The following is a 17587-nucleotide window of genomic DNA, read 5'->3' as shown; positions in this document are numbered from 1 at the left end:
TTCGATTTACAACTTTACTGAAATTTTTGTGGCTTGGTCATCAACTCGTTTGCCAGCAGCAGCAGCAGCAGCAGCTTCAAGCGAAATTCATATCATTTTATGAGTTCGCCTTGGCTGCCAGCCGAACTTAAAGTAGGGTATCTGAGCGCTTGTGTGTGTGTGTGTGTGTGTGTGTATCTGTGTGGCCCACATACGTACTTGTCGGCAATATAATTCTGTGTTCGGCACAACTTTAACTTTCTTTTAGCTTTAAGAATTTTGGGCCGCAAAATCCCCACAAATTAGATAAACATGTAAATGATTATTGACACAAAAAGGACGACAACTGTCAGGGATGGTGAGGTTAGGGTAAGGGGGAGAATGGGGGGGGGGGGGGGGTAAGGCTGTATTAAATCTGAATGTGTAATATGCGTATGAATAATAAGGTATCCAAACAGGGCGCACAAAAAAGGGACACAACTGGCAATACAAATTGACATTTTATTTGCCTTTCACCTGATGACAGACAACAGCCGACAGCCGAGAGTCGACAACAGGCGAGGCGAGAGGAGACGAGTCGAGGTAACCGCAACGCAACCGCAGGCCAGGTGCGGGACAGGTGCGGGGCTGATCAGATCAGAGACCTCCCAAAAAAACGCATAATGAAGTAATTGAGTGGCGTGAAAATTCTGTTGCCAGCACGTCTGAAGTCTGTAGCAATGCGGAACACATAAATATTAAGCTTAGCATGCCACAGATACAGCTTACAGCTTAAAGATACCAAAATGTAACGCACAGATACAAATGTATCTTTAAGGACTGCGCTGCCTTGGCTCCATTTACCAAAGACCCATCATTGACAATATATTAAAAGTTCGCTCGCTTTACTTTCAAAATGTGAATGCACTTTTATTATAGTTGTTGTTGTTGTTGTTGCTGTTGCTGTCGTATACGTGACGAGTTTTTTTTTCGGGCATTGCTCTACTTTTTCTTTGAGCAGAAGCAGGAAGATGAAATTATTTTTGGGTTTGTTGCCTTTTCGGACATACGTTAAATTTTGTCTTCACGCTGAGAGTTGAGAGTTTTCTTGCTTGTTTATGGCACTGAAACAGAAACTTAAGGTGAATGTTGGACGGCAACTTAAATGAGATTTGTTGGCTTGGCGTAATTTTACAATATTTTTATCTAGCCAACTTATAACAGAAGCCAGGCAGAGTACTTAAAAATAAGGCACATAAAAAAACTTTTAATAAAAATAAAAAAACAATTGGGTCATATAAAAAAAACATTTTGTTTTAATTTAAAATATGGCTAAGCAAACAATTGTACGCTTAAATAACAATTGCGCTTAGTTTTTGTATCAATTTAATGCGCAAAATTTTCGCTGCAGCAAATTAAATTTGAGTCTAAAGCGAAATTGGGCGAGTGTCGAACTGTATTGGGGCAATCAGCCAGGCGAGTCACGTGCTGTGAGGGTCAGGCGCTGGGTCCGCATCAAGGGGAGGCTAAGCTAAGGAATTCGATTTACATGACAGCGGCAAGTGTCACAGTCTATCAATAGCAAATGAAGCAGCTGCTTCTCACAATTAAATTCAATAGGAAAAACAAATCAAAAAATTAATTACGTGTGAGGTTAGCTGTTAGCTGTTAGCAGCATTGCGTGCCTTTGTCTTTGTCTTTGTCTTGACTCTCTGTTTTCGGTAATCGCCGTAATGACCCTTTCGTTTCGGCGGGCAAATCAATTGCCAGCGGCTGTCAAATTAACCGGCAAAACATAAATAATATCTGAGGCTGTTTCATTGATGGGCCAAAGTCCATTTAATCAAGTTGATGTGTGCCGCATATTAAGTATACGCAGCGGGTGGTTGGGCTCGATGGGGCTAGTTATTTAGCCGAATGTTGGCTTTGGTCGGGCTATTCAAATATGCAATTAAATTCTATGCCACTTAACGATGTCCATTTACAATTATCTGCTGCGCCTGGCAGCCATCTAAACATATAATTAAGTTTAAAAAGATCATGTAATGCCAAGTATGGCTGCAAGATCGTGCTAAAAATAACGAAGAACGCATTATAAATGCCAACTCAACTCTAGAGAAGGGCAACAGCAACAGCAGCAGCAGCAGCACTTAAAGGTAATTTGCCCCATTATGGCGTAAGGGCCTGCAAATTGCACATCTAACAAGTTAAGAATAGAATAGGAAAGCGATATGCACTAAAAATAGTAACAAGCGCATCCAAATGCAGCCGCAGCAGCAGAGCCGAGGAGCTGCCCCAGCCAGAGCCTGTCCAAGAATTGCTCCTGTGATGATGGCCCATAAACGATGAGCAACATTTCTGCTGCTGCTGCTGCTGCTGCGTCTTCTACAGCTGCTGATTGACATAAAGAGCAAGTGGAGTCATAAAAGAAGTTGCTGCCAGCAGCAGCAGCAGCAGATGAATCAACATTCCAAGCGGTCAACGTACCACGCACCAAAGCATGCCACAGCGCCCAGGATGATGATGTTGCCACAGCATCAGCAGCAGCATCTCCAGCCGCAGCAGCGCCCATAAAGACAAAGACAGTGGGCATTGAATGCATTGAAAGCGGCTGCTTAAGCCGACCAAAAACTAAGAGAGAAGAGGCCAAGGCAAAAAGATGCCAGAACGTAACATTAAAATAAACGCGCTCAGATAAATCTTCAGGTTCTGCTGGCCTCGCCTTTCCTGGGCCCCTGCAGCCAGGCGGCCAGGCGGTCAGGCAGCGAGGAAGAGGAAGAGCAAGACGCTGCCTGCCAAGTCCAGCGAAAATGCAATCAAATGCGTGCACTGAGACAAAAATAATGTAATATTCATTCATAATATAATACGCATTCAATTTACAGTCAATTTAAATTTCGATAATATATATTATTTAATTTGTCTCAATTGAAAAAATATAAATTTTATCTTGCTTGAAGATGCAGCTACTTTTATAAAGAATGTTAGCTTTGTATTTCAATATTTTAAGGCACTCTGATATAAATTTGAAAAATAAATCTTGTGCACTTAGTAAACGTTTAGATCTTTAAAAGGACTTTAGATTAAAAAAATTATTAATTTAAATACTCAAGTGTATTTAGATTCCTTTTGTTGAGTAATGAAATCAAGATCTTAATCTTGCAAAAGGTTATTTTGTTTTTTAATTTTACGCTGCGCCTTCTGAATTTTACCAAGCTAAATTTTATAGAAATAATAAAAAATATATTTTTAGGTGCAAATTAATGTATATTTACAATAAATTGCAATATACTGAATTATATTCGAAATATTAAAATATAATAACAATAATATTTTCTCTAAGTGTGCCTGTCAAAGTGTGCTTGTGTGCGTGCGCGTGCTCGTGCATGTGTATGTGTTTTGGTTCGTGCATGTGTATGTGTTTGTGTATGTGTATGTGCTTGTGTTTGTGTGCGATGCGTACGTGATGTCCAGCACTGGGCAGTGGTCACTTTTCAGTCTGTTGTGCACAGCGCCCCGCTCGCGCCTCTAGTTTTCAAACCCAATCCAAAACCAAGAGTGTCCAAGTGTGTCCAAGTGTCCAACGAGGCCATCTGCAAAATGCACGCATCGCACATCGCACATCCGTGAAATTCCTGCGCTGCTCTCGTGCTATGCATTTACGTTGACGTTGCAATTACAACTTGCGGCCAGCAGCAACAACAACAGCAACAACAACAACAAGAGGCAGTTAGCTGTGGCCCTTTCTTTGCTTTCAGCTGCGTTCTCACGACCAAAGGCAGCTGCCTCCCCCCAGGCCCCTCTGTTGCCAGCTGCCTGCTGCCTGTTTACTGTGTGATTATTACAAGAAGCCTGAAAATAACAGGCTTTTGCTTAGAACCCAGCAAACGTTGACTCTCCGCTCAGATCAGTCAGTCAGCCAAGTCGGGGCCAAAGTTGCTTAAGAGCTTGGCAACTTAATGCCACGGGCGGCTTCATTATGGGCCCAGACACAAAGCCAAACGACTCGAGTGCACTTTAAGCTCTTAAATTTGCCAAGTGGCACTTCAATGATCAGAACTCCTCCCCCCTGCCCCCGCCCCAGCATTATCCTTATGCGACAATAGTCGACAGATGCGACACTTTCTTGTTTATAATTATTTTATTTGCACCAGAATGGTTAGCACCAATTCTGGCACTATATATGCTTTAACTATTACTATATATATTATATTACACTATATACTGATGATCACAACTAATCTAATCTCTGCACATTCCGACTCGTGACGTGACCCATTTAATTCCCCGGAACGGTTTCTCCATGCCAATCACTCGTAGCGCACCGAATTCGGTTTGTTTAGCTGTCCCCGCGGCAGCATGGAGAACTCCAGTCCTTTGGCGTTGCCGTAACGCGTTATCTGCCCGATTTGGTATTCAGCGGGGCCAGGACCAGACTTTTTGAAGGCCGGCATCGAGGGTTTCCGTCCAAACGAATACTGTGGACCACGGCGCATGCGTGCGTCGCATTTCTCATAGCCAAATGTGCTCGGCAAGGTGTAGGCAGCCGGTCCAGGTCCTAAACCAAAAATTGTTTAACTTACATTTAAGACTTATTTCTCATCTTCATTTACCTGTTGGTCTTGGCATTTTTTTTCGTTTTTTTATTTTTTCTATTTTTTTTTATTATTTTTTTGTTTTAAATACTTTTTTTTTTAAGTTTATAGTTCGGGGAAAAAATAGGTTTTTGTAAAAATTTTGAGCTCTGTTCGAGTTGTTGTCGAAATGTGTACCGTTGGCACAATGAGAAATTCTATAAACTAATTCTGATATCTGTACGATCATAAAAGCAAGGGTCAACTGTTCCCATATAATTCCGGTTATACACTCTTGAAAATTTTTTTTTCTTTTTTTAATCTAGTTTTCCTTTTTTTTTTTTTACAAAAATTTAAAAGTAAATGTGTTCTTACACATAAAATTTTTAACATTACACTAATTTTCGTATGGTTTTTATCTCGAAGACTTAGTTTCTCATGACATACTGGAAAATTAAAATGTTTTATTTAAAATATATTTGCGGACTCAGCTTTAATCGAAGGAAATACGGATATTCAATCTATATTTATCGATTTTCGGGCAAGCCGGCAGTTATGGATAATTCAAATTTTCTGTTGTACATCAGAAAATTGCAGAGTATATTTTGCTCTTCTAAATGATGTGTTCAACTTAGGGCTGCACATGAATTAAAATAACTGTCGAGGGTTTAAATCAAACCACAAACCAACTCCTTCTCTTAAGCTTCAGCTTGTAATTCTAGTTTTCTCCATCTATTCTACAATAAGGAACTAGTTAGGTCAAGGTTCGGTTGTAAGTAGGAAATAAATAGTCGGGGCTGTGATTTATTATCCTTACAAAGATCCTTCGTCGTAAATCTATACTTGTAACACTAGGATGTCGCATAAATTTTTAACTATCGAAAGTAAAGAGTTGCCCAACAACTTTTCGGTTCGATTTATTTATTCATAATTTTATATTTTAATTTAAACACAAGCCATTATCCGTATTCACGTTCTTGTTAAACCTTTTTAGAGGGTATTATAATTTTGTCAGGTTCTTGTATGTGAAAATAATATTTTTTCCAATATATTTTCATCAAACTCAGCCTTTAGGAGCTTCACTTTTCTCACAGCTGTTTAGAAATTGGTATTATAATTCATACATTAATCGTGCTGCGATCTTATAAGGTAATATATATTCTTATATGCTTATATGTTCTTATAAAATATATTTGTTTTTCAAGACATTTTAATCAAACTGAGCCTTGACACGCTTCACTCTTCTCACATATCTGAAAATGTCTAGAAGGGTATTAAATCTTCGGCGTGCCGAACATATCCTTACTTGCTCGTTTTAAATATTTAATTGCTGAAACCAATTCCGTGCTTTTGTTCTTTATATTTTTAAAAGGATAATACCCTTATTATCTAAACTCTATAATTTGTTGTTCTAAACACGATTAAACATTTATTTATTTAAGTATTTTTCGCTAGACGCCTTAGCTGTTGTATTATTATTGTGCAATGTACGTAATTATTCACTCAAATAGGCAGCTTCTGTTGTGGGCCAGTGGCAATCAACACTTGGGAATAAAAATAAATAATAAAGCACACGCTCATTTATTATTAACACCTAAGGTGTAAAAAACATTAATTAAGTTTAATGCACACGCCACACTAATTAATATTTAATTCGTTTCAAATTGTACAACTTTTGCATTGTTCTCCCGTCGCTGACACGAGATGCTCCTCGCCTCATCTAATCGATGACAGCACATTCCACTGCACAGGCACATATTCATTCATTCATTCATTCACTCATTCATTCATTCACTCATTCCCGCTGTCAGTCAGGCATTCATTCATATACAATTTTTACTGAAACTGAAAACGCATTCTGACAAGTGAATCTGCCGCGCGAGGCCGCCAGACAAATTGTTTGCTGTTCATTAATCTAAATAATGTCAACTTTTTGCCGAGAGTCTGAGACTGTCGTTTGTGGTACTCGGGGAATCCCTGGACAGAAGCAACTGATTTGAAATAGGTGCCATTCATTTCTGACAAGCAAATTACAATTCCAAATTTATGTCAACCTCCATGAAGCAATATGATTTCATCTTTTATTTTTTTATTTTTTTGTGTGTTTCAAGTTGTTGCTCAAAAGTTGTTCGTCAATTTGTCTGCTAATTTTATCTGATTTTTGTTTTGAAGTAGGAGTAGGTTTATCTATACGGCTTGACTAGACGATACCCTCTAAGCAGAACCAATTGGGATCATATGATTTCATATGGTTGATATAATTGTGAAAACAAGGTTTGAACCCGGCATTTTTCTCATTCTTTATTTACCACGAATCGAATCTGAATTAAAATGAATTATACGAGTATTTTTTAAATGATATTATTTATCGATACATATATATATATCGATATTAGAGCAGGGCAGCTGTTATCGATATTTAAAAGTTTCTGATGGAAATAGTTTTGTGAATTATATGACCATATTTTTATGGTACCCCTTTTGTAAAATTGATAAATAAAGGGTATGCATAATATTTTTTGGCACAAAATAATTTATAATACAATTTACGCCTTGTGATTGCTTCGCAAATAAATTCTAAAAATTCAGGAAACTAAGCAAAACATTTAAATTTTATTTCTTGTTTTGATTATAGGAAATAAAATTAATTTTTTCAAAAGTATTTCTGGTAGCTGTTTAATAAAATCAATAAAAAAACATAATAATACACAAATATTTTCTTCATTTCTCAAGAAATTGCATTGAAAAGTTGACGAGCAAAAACTGAGAGAGTATAAGCACACGCGTCAAACATTGTAAATAAAATAATAATTATTTATCTAGAAAAAAATTAAAAATCAATTAATATAAATGCAAACAATTCGAGTTTTTACTAAAAAGCTCCGCAAGGCAATCTGCAATAAAAAAGCAATTAACAATTTATTGTTTTATTGACAGGCAGATAAATTATTAAAAATGATTTTGTTACATATTCAAATAGCCAAATGATAAATTAATTGAAAAAACTTATTTGCTAAGGGGAGAGAGAACTCTTTATTAATTCATTAATTTTTAAAGTCGCTTTCAATTTTCGATTAACAGTTTTCAGTTGACCCTTTTCCATTTGTCACTTAAAATTTGTCACACAAACTTTAATTCTTTTTGCTGGCATTTTTTATTATAGTGCTGAAACTTTTGCTCTGACTGCATAAATTAAGAAAGATGCATAAAAGTACGACAAAAAACTTGCTGCACTTACATAAAAATTATGCCTAGCGGGCACTCGACTATCGTCTGGCGTTGCATGTTGCAAGCGGGTTGACACTTGCTTCAGGCCAGATGGTTGAGCCTGGGCTGCCATACTTAAATTTGACGAAATATTTAAAACTCACGTTAAAGGAACCATTTTCTATGCAATTACAGCAACAAGATGCACACAACGGCCACAGAGGAATATGTGGCGCCAACGCAGCTGAGGCTCAGCATGGATTTGGGTATTTCCAATAACGTTATTGAAATGGAAACAAATCTGCAAATGCCTGGCAAAAATTGCACAAATAATCAACAACGACGTGGACGACGACGACGAGCACGGAGCGCACAATATGCAGCCGGAGGAGTCTCTGGCATTTTTTGTTGGTCCATCAATTTGGCCATTTTGATTTTCCTGGCACATAGCACGAATGCCGGTAAGTGTTGTCCTGCTGAAATACTAATAAAATGTCCGTTATGAGTTAAATGATTTGACATGCGAGGAGACATTCGAGCAGACATGCGAACGAGACATGTGTTGCCTGAGATGCCAGCACACCCACACACACACACACAAACCTCAATTAAAAGCACATCAATAACACTCACCCTAGCTTCCTAGCAGTTGCCACTTGCCACTTGCCCCATTTCCTGTTGCAATTGGCACTTTGCTTGGCAGCTGGCTTGAGGGTCGTTGGTTTTGATTTTGATTTATTTTACAATTTAGCAACATGCAGCAAGAAATATTCTAAGCTCTGACTGTGACTGAAGAGCTAAGCCAGGGCTCTGTCTCTCGCTCCCCCTAACATTCTTGCGTCTAGTTTCTTTTTTGCGTTGCAAAGGGTCAACAGTTCAAGTGTGGTATATAAATGTTTTTCCTTTTAGTGCACGATTGTCACACACTTAAATTATCTGGGCAATTTTCATATGGCAGCTGCATTTGATATGTTCAGCGTTGGACACATTTCACAAATGTTGATAGCACTAATTTCAAACACAAGACTATCTGTTCACACGGTAGTTATGCATTTGACCTGGTTTATGAAGAAACAATCTTCGAAGCAGTCCGTCCTTGCTAGATGAGCTGTGTCTAATTGACACAATCATTTAGGCAGCTGTGAACACAACTGTTGCCAGTTCGAATCGCGGACTAGTGGGCGGATATAATGTGGTCTTAGCCAAGAGATATAGTAGGGGAGTAGGGGAGCTAGTAAGCAAGTAAGAGTACTCCCCACTTGAAGATACCCTGAACCCAGGCGCCAAGCTGCGCATTCAAATTCTTAGTTAACTACCTAATACACAAGCTGTAGCTGTGCTTCTTCTTTTCTCACACTACACTCTTACACTTACTCTACCTCTTAAAATCCAATTGATTTTCTCAACAAACTGGAATATCGATTATCGAAAACAAACGCTGCGGGGATTAAAAGGAACTACGTAAAAATTTAGGAGTCCTTAGCCCTTATAGTTTCTGCGATTGATGCGTTCATACATACATGAGAGACGGACAGACAGACAAATGGACTCGGCTATTGATGTGATCAAGAATATATATACATTATGGGTACGGAGATGTCTGTTTCGTACATTTGAAAAAAAAAACATTATATCCTTTTTAACGATTTTCAATGGGTTCAGGGCATAAAAATGTTGTTGAGCTCGGCTAGTTTTGGAGCAGAATAAGGGGGATTTCTTTCATTCTCTCTCTCTTTCTCTCTCCCTCACTTTCTCCCTCTCTCTAAATGGTTTTATGATTCGCACATACCCCCTTGAAGCTTAAAATATTTTAGATATATATATTCTATATTGTTTTTCCCATTTCACCATATACCAATATGTAGCCTCTACATGCTCTCAACTTAAGTTAGGTCTCCCATTTAAATAGTTGTCTGTCTCTCTCTTCTCACCCCGCGCCCTTCGATTGCTTCGAACGTTCTCTTTATAGTTCATTAGAGCATTCAGTTTACCCGGAGGCGATCCGTTATCTCAGCCACAAAGCAGGCAACAAAATGTGGCAACCAAAAAGCAGGCAACAACTACGCCCCGCGGAAAATAAATAAAAGCGAAAACTGAAAATGAAAATGAACCTGTCGCTGCCTGCAGTTTAGCAGCAAAATTAACACTAGCGTTTACATTAACTTTGCCAGCTCCCAAGTTACCACAGAGCCACCCCCCCCCCCCCTCCTCTCCCTCCGCCTCTCCGTGCTGTCCCCTGCTACCCACGCGTATATATCCAGGGCAACGTGTGGCAAACGTTTTCATAGCCAAAATAAACGCCCGGCAACGGCGACGGCGGCAACCCCCAAAAATTTAACCAGCCGCCAAAAATGTTCCCCAAGCGCGCATTGGAAAAGTGCTTAAAATGCTAAGCTGCATTTAGGCGCTTGTCCTGACACACACACACACACACACACACATGTGCTTGTTGCCTCGGTGTGTTTAACGCCTGTTTTTAACATTTTTGCTGTAGTTTATTTTTTTGCTGTAGCCGCCAAATGAGGCAACCCCGCGGGGCTTGGGGGCTTGGGGTCATGTGGCAAGCACTGGCGCTCGCGGAAGTGGCTGTTGCGGTTTTTGGGATGTGTTTGCAGCCATGCAGCTGGCGCTGTGGAGCCTGCACTTTGGTCGTCCACTTTTGCAATTTGTCTGTTTTAAGTTCAGCGTTTTTTTTTTAAAAGTTCTGCATTTGCCACAGACCGCCGCAAAATCCTGCGGCCTAGTAAAATATTATTTATAATATTTAAAACAAGCGTCAAATCTCGTAAAATTACAGCAAATCATGCCCGGGCTTAAAGCACTTATGTGCGGGCCTTTTGCTCGCTCCAAACTGTGATCCAATTGATTTTCAGTCTGTTTTAAGGGAAAAGGGTATATTGGCTTTGTGCTGGCCAATCCACAATTTCGATGCTTTATATCAAGTATATTAGTTCGAGTCTACAGATTATTTTGCCATATAGAAGTTTTTTACTTGAAGTCAAACAAAATTATAGGTTTAGTCTTCAGTTATGATATATGCTTTTGATACGTGTTGAATATAGATAGATAACTATAGACCTTTGAAAATCTGTATGTAAATATCCCAAACAAACCTTCTTCTGCTTAATAAGAATCACTTTTCCTCCTATTAAACTATGAACAGAGCATCTAGCAGTCGTTACCTTTCGCTCTTGCGGGCATTTTTTTTATTTTGCCCCATTCTGGTCAAGCGTCACGAAATTAATTTTAATTTTTTATAGCGCAACCTTTTTAATTTTCTATCAAGCGGTTCGCAAACAGAAAGGCTGATTTTTTAAGGCCGAGATGTACAATTTTTAGAAATCCTGGCAGTTACCTGAACGGTTTTAGCCAAAAGAGCTGCCATTTGCAGTGCCGCGTGGAAGGGCAAAAGAAAATTGAAAATAATACAAATGATAGAATTTTTGTCGAGCCAATGCTTAAATACTCTATGATACAATAATGAACTTGTGGAAGTTTTAAAAATCTCTGAATGGGTCTTATTTCTGTTAAAAAATCAACTTGAAACAATTTTCTTGTACATTTTTAAACTTTTATTTCACATCAAGTTAGTGCGAAATTCGCCATTGCACTTTTAGATTATTTGAGAATTTTTAGGAAATGTTCTTAAATATTCATAGGAGAATTGCTCTTATATTTCTTTTGACTATTTTATAAAATATAACTTTATAAATATTATATAAATTTTTTTGCAAATATTTAGCTTATGTGATTTGTATATATATTCACTTCAGAGTGGATTTTTCCATTTAAATAAATGTACATAATTTGATGACAAACATAACATCCAGATAAATATCAGGATACATCCTGAACATCCAATCGATCAGCCACGGTAAATGTCCTTAAAAATATATAGTGCAAAGGATGAACGTGTTGAGTAATTCGTGTGTTTGCATTTAAACGGCAATTTTATGTACCTGACACGACCATAAACAAAAGCAAAAGGCACTCAAAATTGCGTAAAGAGGAATAGAAAAGCAAAAGGCAAAACCAAAAGGTAAAAGTCAAGTCGTGAAAAGTGCATTTAAATTGATCACAGGTGAGAAAATGGGTTAGGGTGGGCTAACGGGTGCAGTGGGAGATAAAGTCAAATCAAATACACGTAGCCAGGTGAAAATATGCAAAGTGCAATAACAAATCCACGTAATCCCTTACACACACACACACACACATACAACAACAATAACTGCGGACAATTGTCGAGCTGTGACGGCAAAGTAAACGGAAATAAAAAGGCTTATATAATGCTTGAACGATTAAATACTCTTGTCGACATAATAATTAAATTGCCGAGTTGTAGATATCTTTAAATTTTAATGTGAACTTCAGCCAAAGCTAGGGGCAAAATATTCAGTTTTTAGTTTCATTTTTATTTATATAAAATATATAGAAAATATATTTATATAAAATTTAAATGCCTTAAACAAAGTACATATGAGCTATATGATATAGTAATTCGATCTTGTAAAGAGCTAACAACCCAAAGGCTTTATATATCTGGGATATATGCAGAAACAAAAAAAATGTGCAATATATTTGAACAGAATAACAAAATATTCCAAAATTCGACTCTTAATATCTTGTGATCTTGCTCGATGGGCTGACAAGTCAAAAGATGGACTGAAGGATTTACATTCTAGGGAAAAGATAAAATGGGGAAAATAGGGAAAAGGAAATTAATGGTTTCGATAGTTTCCAGATCTATAACAGGGTCGCATTATGCACTTCTTATGCATACCAAAAACATAAAGATCATCAAAGAACCAGTTCAAAGGATTAAAATTGCTGTTTATAACAAGTTTTCCAGATCGAGTCTAAATATACGCCTAATCAGTATTCAATGCGTTACATATTTAATGCTGAAATCATAAAACCCGTTTGCTAGAGCATATGTAATATCGACAGCAGCTAAAAATGAACTACAATTTTGCAAATTTTAAGCACATTTCAGCTGCTGCTGCTGTGAAGAAGTCGTCAGCAGTGCAAAACCGATTTGCATATTTTTGCACACACACACACACACAGTCACACAGTTACACAGAACACACACATGCACACTGTGTACAGTTGTGGCAAGAATACACCCACATAAGTTGCATACAATAAATCTTGTGACGTCTCGAGAGAAAGACGTCACGTAGCACACAAAAATGGTGGAACTTACTTTTCCTGTTTCCTGCTTAAGTTCCTGCCCCGCAAGTGCCTTGTTGTTCCTGTGTACACTGTTTTGTGTGTCTGGGAAAATCTTTTCACTCGCTGTTAGTTGGCAGCCACAGCCAAGCAGAAGGCAGCCAAGTTTGCCGAGGTCCTGGCTGCTGCATCCTTGGCCCCCTCCCCTTGGCCCCCTTGGCCCCTTTGCCAGCGCAGCCTGACGAAGAAAAATTGTAGCTAGTTCACAGGAAAATTGTCAAGTAAACGAGTGGCACTATTACCAAAATGAAAACGAAATGAAAATGAGAATGAAAAGAAAATCGAGCTCGTCATGCAAAGAAAATATTATCGTGTGTGTCTGTCACAGCGCGCGCTTATTCATAATGAGCCACAGACTGACTGCAAACCGGCGTCGGGATTTATATTCATGCGGTGTGCCGCAGAGCTTTGGATATTTCCAACTAAAGAACCTGACAAAGTTTCGGGCGCGTCAGTTTGTCGAAGTTGAGCTGCAAAAGTCAGCAGCAGATACACCTGGCTTACAAAGTGGAACCAAGTGACCTTCTAGGGGTCACAAGGTGCCCAAAACATAGGATTCATTGCTCTCCAGATGAAGAGCAGGAGAAGATGAACTTGAGACACACATATTTAAAGGTGCCGAAAACTTAGGATTCATTGCTCTCGCATTTTTAAAGTTGCAAAATATTTTAAAAATAGATGGTAATAAAATATAATCAAGAAAATATATGATACAAAATATATTAAAAATTATTTATGCTCAGAGTAGAATCCACATGAAAATCATTTTAGGTTTTATTTATTTTCAATATTTAAATGAAATTATTCCAAGCGATATTTTGGTAATAGCGTCCGACAAGATTGGGCTTCAAATATATCAATTTCCATAAAAATATAATGTATTCTTATATATTTCTCATATCTCATTTATTTTATCATTACATATTCCAATATTCCCTGCACAATTTTAATTCCTCGAACGATTGTTGTTTTATCTAAATGTCAGGTAAAATTGGGATACATCGATAAGTAAAGATTAGATAGAAGCAAAAATAGAACAACACAATTGAAGGTGAACGTCTAGAAAATGCCTCTAAAAATAAACAATAAATACCAAAATTATTTTTAAACATATTTAGCTTTCAGCTTGATTGATATTTAATACCGAAAATAATTTGACATTTTATTTGCCTTCCGACAAATTTAGAGTACGCAGAAAATGTAAATACTTAAAATAAAATGCTTTGCATGTGCTTGAGATTCGACAAATTTAGTCTGACTTTTAAGTCTATATTAATAAGAATTGGATTTGTATTTTTATTTTCGGTTTTTTCCTTTTTTTGTGCTTAAATTAGACTCTCAATCGAAAGGACAAAGCTATCTTCCAAATGTGTTCAAATATGATTTACAAACCTATTGGCAATGTCTAATGGTAGCACAACTAAGCAATCAATACCCTGTAAAATGTGTATATTAAGTACAAGCGGGCTATATTGAGAACTCTACTTTACGAAATAATAGAATAATACTCTCGACCAAAATTTCCTAAAGAGTAAATATTTTCTCTTTGATGCAGTTCCTTTTTATTGATATTATTCTTGTGCAACTTAACCTAGCTTTACAATAATGGGATACTTAACATTGCTTATTAAGTTTTATAATTTTTGATGCAGAGTATCTGGTGACAGAGTACTCCCGGCTAGCACACTCTTATTTAGTTGATTGTACCGCTTTCTCAATTATTCCCTTCGCACCATTGTGTGTGTCTGCTGCGAGCGCCAACCGCAACCACATCATGTACTCCCATTAGGAGCGATCCCAGACAGCCCCTGGACCAGCCGAGAGCTGCCTCGGCTTCCCTTTGTCGCAGCGAATGGGGTAAATGGGCAAATAACGATATGTTTACATATGGCGTTGCCAATATGGTAAGACGAAAAATAACAATGAAAATGGAAGAGCGAAAATAAAATGGAGCAGCGGCAAATGTGTCGCTGATTTATATGCGAATTTGTGTGCTGTCGCCAAAGGTGGGGCACGTAGCCGGGTGTCGCCGGGTGTCGCCTGTTGCTGCCGCGGGCCTCGTGGGTGGGCGGCTCTTCTGAGCGTGGTGGCAAACAAAACTGGGTAAAATATACAAACAAACAAACAAACAAACATGCAAAAGACAAACAGTCAGACAGCGAGACAAACAACAACTTGGCGAATATCTGGAATACATGAAAATATTTTTGTTTCAATATCGTGGGAAAGACAAATGTCTTGAGGGGCTTGAGGCAGCCAGCCAACTGTGCTTATGTGCAACATTCTGTGGCTGGCGCATTTTTAAATCTTTAAAATGTTTGCTGCATTTTGTCAATGGCCCGAGTTCAGCAGCCGACTAGCTGCTGCTCATTTTGAATGCATACTTCATAAATCCTTGTCATAACTTTGCTATCAAGTTGCCACAAAACCGTTAAGAACTTCGTCTGCCTTGCAGCAGCAGCAGCAGCAGCAGCATCTGAGGATGCCACAGTTTTCCGCATGTTGCGTATACGCTACGTTGCCTCCCAATTGCAATTTTTATGCCACTCGCCACGCCCCCAAACTATTTATTGTTCATTTATATGCAATGTCCTCCACTGCATGGCCACAAAATAGATGGCCCGGCGATAATAAACCGGCATTGATAAATATAACGACAAGATTAGAACTCATAAAACGGCGCCGAGAGTTGAATGGCAGTTGAGAGAGCCAACTAAAATTGAAGTCAATAATAGCTGTTGCTTGGCTATTTTAAAGTGGTTTAAAACTTTATGAGAAGTGTTAAGGATTTCACGCAAAGTGAAGTGAAGTATTTTTAGTATTTTTACTATTATTGAAAGCTTTAAGGCTGACATTAGATGTTTAAATTCTGCATACTATAAAAGTTAATTACACAATTTGTCTGTCATCAAAATTATTTTATTATATAATGTGGTTACCTTAAAGCTTTTACTTTTAATATTTATATAATTGAAATATCGAAACCTTAAGTTGAAGTTTGTGAATACAATTTCTTAAAGCTAAAATTGCACCTCAAAATTGACTTGCAGCCCAAAAATTCAGTTCGAAGTTTTTCTGTATGACATTTCTCTTATTTGCATATAAATTTAGGTTTATTATTTTTGGAAATTTTAAAGCTAAATTTTAGAGTTTAAAATGCTCCAATTGCTACAATTATATAATCAAATTTTGTTAGCTTAAAGCTTTTAGTTTAACCGATTTAAAACAATTTAACTATGGAATACTTTTATAGAAGTTTCTGAATACATTTTCTTATTGCTAAAAATTTCGTCTTAAAATGATCTTAAAGCTTAACAAAATGTGACTTACTGAAAGCTTCAATTGTAAATGCTAAATGGGAATATATTACCTAAATACTTAAAAGCTCACGTCTTACAAATTCAGCTTACAATTTTAATTTTGTTATTGGAATTTTTTAAAGCTAATTTAAGATACTAAAACACTGCAGCCTACAATTTCTATCGCCAAAATTGATTAATTTTAAATATTAACTTATAAACAATTTTGCTAGCTTAAAGCTTTAAAACAATTAAATTGAACAAAAATAAATGAAATTAAATTAAATTTGAACAAAATTTATAAAAGCAAAGAATCGCACCTAAAAGTTCACTTAAAGCTTTAAATGTAAATGTAATTACATTATGCTAACTAAAAACTTAAAAGCTCGCATGTTACAAATTCAGCTCTAAGTGTTTCCTTTTATTTGCTTACAATTTCTCTCTCAGCACATTAGATTTTATAATTGTTGCATAATGAACGACATAAGAAACAAGGTCCTAAAACTTCCACTTAGAACAATATTCCAGCTGTGACGCTTCAATTAGCCTTAAAATCAAGTGTCACGCGCTCGGCTCTCGCACGTTGGAAGTAAAAATAAAAGAAAAATCTTCAACAAACCGGAAATATTTTAATTTCCGCTTTGGCCTTTTTTCAAGCATTTTTTGTTTTTTTTTTTTGCCAGCTTTTAGGCAATTTTTGCGCCTGCCTTTTAATTGCAGTTGTGTTGTTGTTTTTGCTACTTTTATTTTATTTTCTTACACATTAAATGAAAGTAAATACTTTAAGCATCAGAAGTCGGCAGTAAGCAAATAAAATTAAAACAGTGCAAAGAACAGGCAAAAAATTTGCATAAAATGTTTTAATTTCAGCCCGAGGCGCTGCACATAGCTAGTTACCCAAGCTCCCTACTCCTAGCTCCCAGCTTCCATTTTAAAGATGTCGCATATTTGCCCTCCGACCACTCGCTGCCCTTAATTGAATTGTTTAATGGAGTCTTACGGCGACAGCAAACAGAGCCAGAGACAGAGACAGTGAGTGGCAAAATCAAAACGGCGTAAAATAAAGGCGAATGCGGGTCGACCAACCGTTTTGGCCGGGCAACTGCCCCTCGCCGTGGCCGGACCCAACTCCTGGACATCCTTTAATTTAACGCCACTTGGCAGCCATAAAAAAGCAACGACAACAAATTGTCGCCATTGGTCAGCGGGGCACGCGAGTAAGTGAGGTGGGGCAAAAAGGAAAACGAATCGGGGAAAAAGGTGAAAACTCACACATTATTATCTTTATCAGCTGCGCGTAGTTGTTATCTTATCGGT

General features: G+C 37.5%; 2 protein-coding genes across 4 annotated transcripts in view; one reads left to right on the top strand and one right to left on the bottom strand.

Annotated features, from left to right (window-relative positions):
• Positions 1-17587, top strand: part of LOC135431020 (pneumococcal serine-rich repeat protein) — a 52883-nt gene that overhangs the window by 20277 nt on the left and 15019 nt on the right. For all 3 annotated transcript variants that reach the window (XM_064685901.1, XM_064685899.1, XM_064685900.1), the window contains exon 2: positions 7935-8200. In XM_064685901.1, the coding sequence (XP_064541971.1) occupies positions 7942-8200 (259 nt within the window). In that variant the 5' untranslated portion in view covers positions 7935-7941. The remainder of the gene's footprint in view (positions 1-7934; positions 8201-17587) is intronic.
• LOC135431024 (protein CIMAP1D) lies at positions 4081-4834 on the bottom strand. Its single transcript, XM_064685909.1, has 2 exons — positions 4572-4834; positions 4081-4516 (listed from the first exon to the last, which is right to left on the bottom strand). The coding sequence occupies exons 1-2, from the start codon at positions 4585-4587 to the stop codon at positions 4269-4271; spliced, it is 264 nt and encodes an 87-aa protein (XP_064541979.1). The 5' UTR covers positions 4588-4834; the 3' UTR covers positions 4081-4268.

The sequence above is a fragment of the Drosophila montana genome, unplaced genomic scaffold, assembly GCF_035044405.1.
Source record: "Drosophila montana isolate Dmon_TW-CO22-7 unplaced genomic scaffold, ASM3504440v1 contig_3123_1, whole genome shotgun sequence".
In the NCBI taxonomy this organism is placed as follows: domain Eukaryota; kingdom Metazoa; phylum Arthropoda; class Insecta; order Diptera; family Drosophilidae; genus Drosophila; species Drosophila montana.
The sequence above is the reverse complement of the archived record's forward strand: the minus strand, read 5'-3'. Positions and strand labels throughout refer to the sequence as shown.